The sequence below is a fragment of the Penaeus monodon genome, chromosome 28, assembly GCF_015228065.2.
Source record: "Penaeus monodon isolate SGIC_2016 chromosome 28, NSTDA_Pmon_1, whole genome shotgun sequence".
NCBI classification, from domain to species: Eukaryota; Metazoa; Arthropoda; class Malacostraca; order Decapoda; family Penaeidae; genus Penaeus; species Penaeus monodon.
This window is the reverse complement of record NC_051413.1, coordinates 27,283,625-27,284,633: the sequence shown is the minus strand read 5'-3', so window position 1 is coordinate 27,284,633 and position 1,009 is coordinate 27,283,625. Positions and strand designations below refer to the sequence as shown.

The 1,009-nt window shown below is 41.7% G+C and overlaps 1 protein-coding gene across 1 annotated transcript in view; it reads left to right on the top strand.

Moving 5' to 3' along the window:
• LOC119591128 (SCY1-like protein 2) overlaps nucleotides 1–1,009 on the top strand; it is a gene marked incomplete at its 5' end in the record, with an annotated part of 331,697 nt that overhangs the window by 153,091 nt on the left and 177,597 nt on the right. The window contains 1 exon segment of the mRNA XM_037939842.1: nucleotides 85–230. Within this exon segment, the coding sequence (XP_037795770.1) occupies nucleotides 85–230 (146 nt within the window).

The following is a 1,009-nucleotide window of genomic DNA, read 5'->3' as shown; positions in this document are numbered from 1 at the left end:
GCTAAAAAAAATCGTTTTCAAATGTGCCTTTCGCCATCTCCGCAGCGCCCCATTGTATATCCGATCTCTCTCTCTCCCTCACAGCTCCTGAAGTCCAGACGAGTTCCTCCTGCAGTGTTGTGAGCGATATGTTCTCCCTCGGGATGTGTGTATGTGCAATTTTCAACTCGGGGAAGTCGCTCATCGAAGCCAACCACTCCTCCTCACTCTACCAGAAGCAACTGGATGTGGTATGTAAAAGGGAAAAAATGTTATGTTATGAGGGGAGGGGAAATGTTACGTGTGGTTAGGTGGGGTACGTAATAAAGAGAGAAGTTAGGTGTGGTATGTAATGGGGAATATTGTCATGTGTAGTTAGATGGGGAATTTAAACATCAAAAAAAGTTATGTGTGGTACAAGAGAATAAAAAGTGGTATGTAATGGGGAAAAATATCAGGTGTGGTTTGATGGGGTACGGAACGGGAAAAGTTAATGTTAGGTGTGGTACTTAATGAAAGGGGCAAAAAGGTCAGGTGTATAAGGAAAATAAAGATAAATATTCAGACATGGTAGATTTAGAGCTTATAACTCTTTACATATATTTAGTATTTTTTACACACGTTTATAACACTTCCATTAAAAAAATATAGCCTGCATTAGAACTCAGTAGAGCCAATACCAAATTAACACAGAAAATGATTATACCTAGATCCAGTCCTCAATATAGAACTCGACACCAAAATCCTCTAACATAGAACCTCTATCTTACCCAAAATTAGGGAACACTTCAATAATTATACCAAGAAATCATTCCTAGACATAGAGCATTCATTAGAGCCCATGTACCCTTATCACAGAGAGAAAAGGTCGTAATTATTCCATTTGGAACCCGGCTCCTCGGTTTTGGCTTCCGCTGGGGAACTGAGGGCGAGGCCGGATGAAAATCTCTTTGGCGTAAACCGATTACTGTTGCATTGAGAGTGAGTGTGGGCGTGGCGGGTGGGTTGGGCATTCTCTGGGGACACGCGT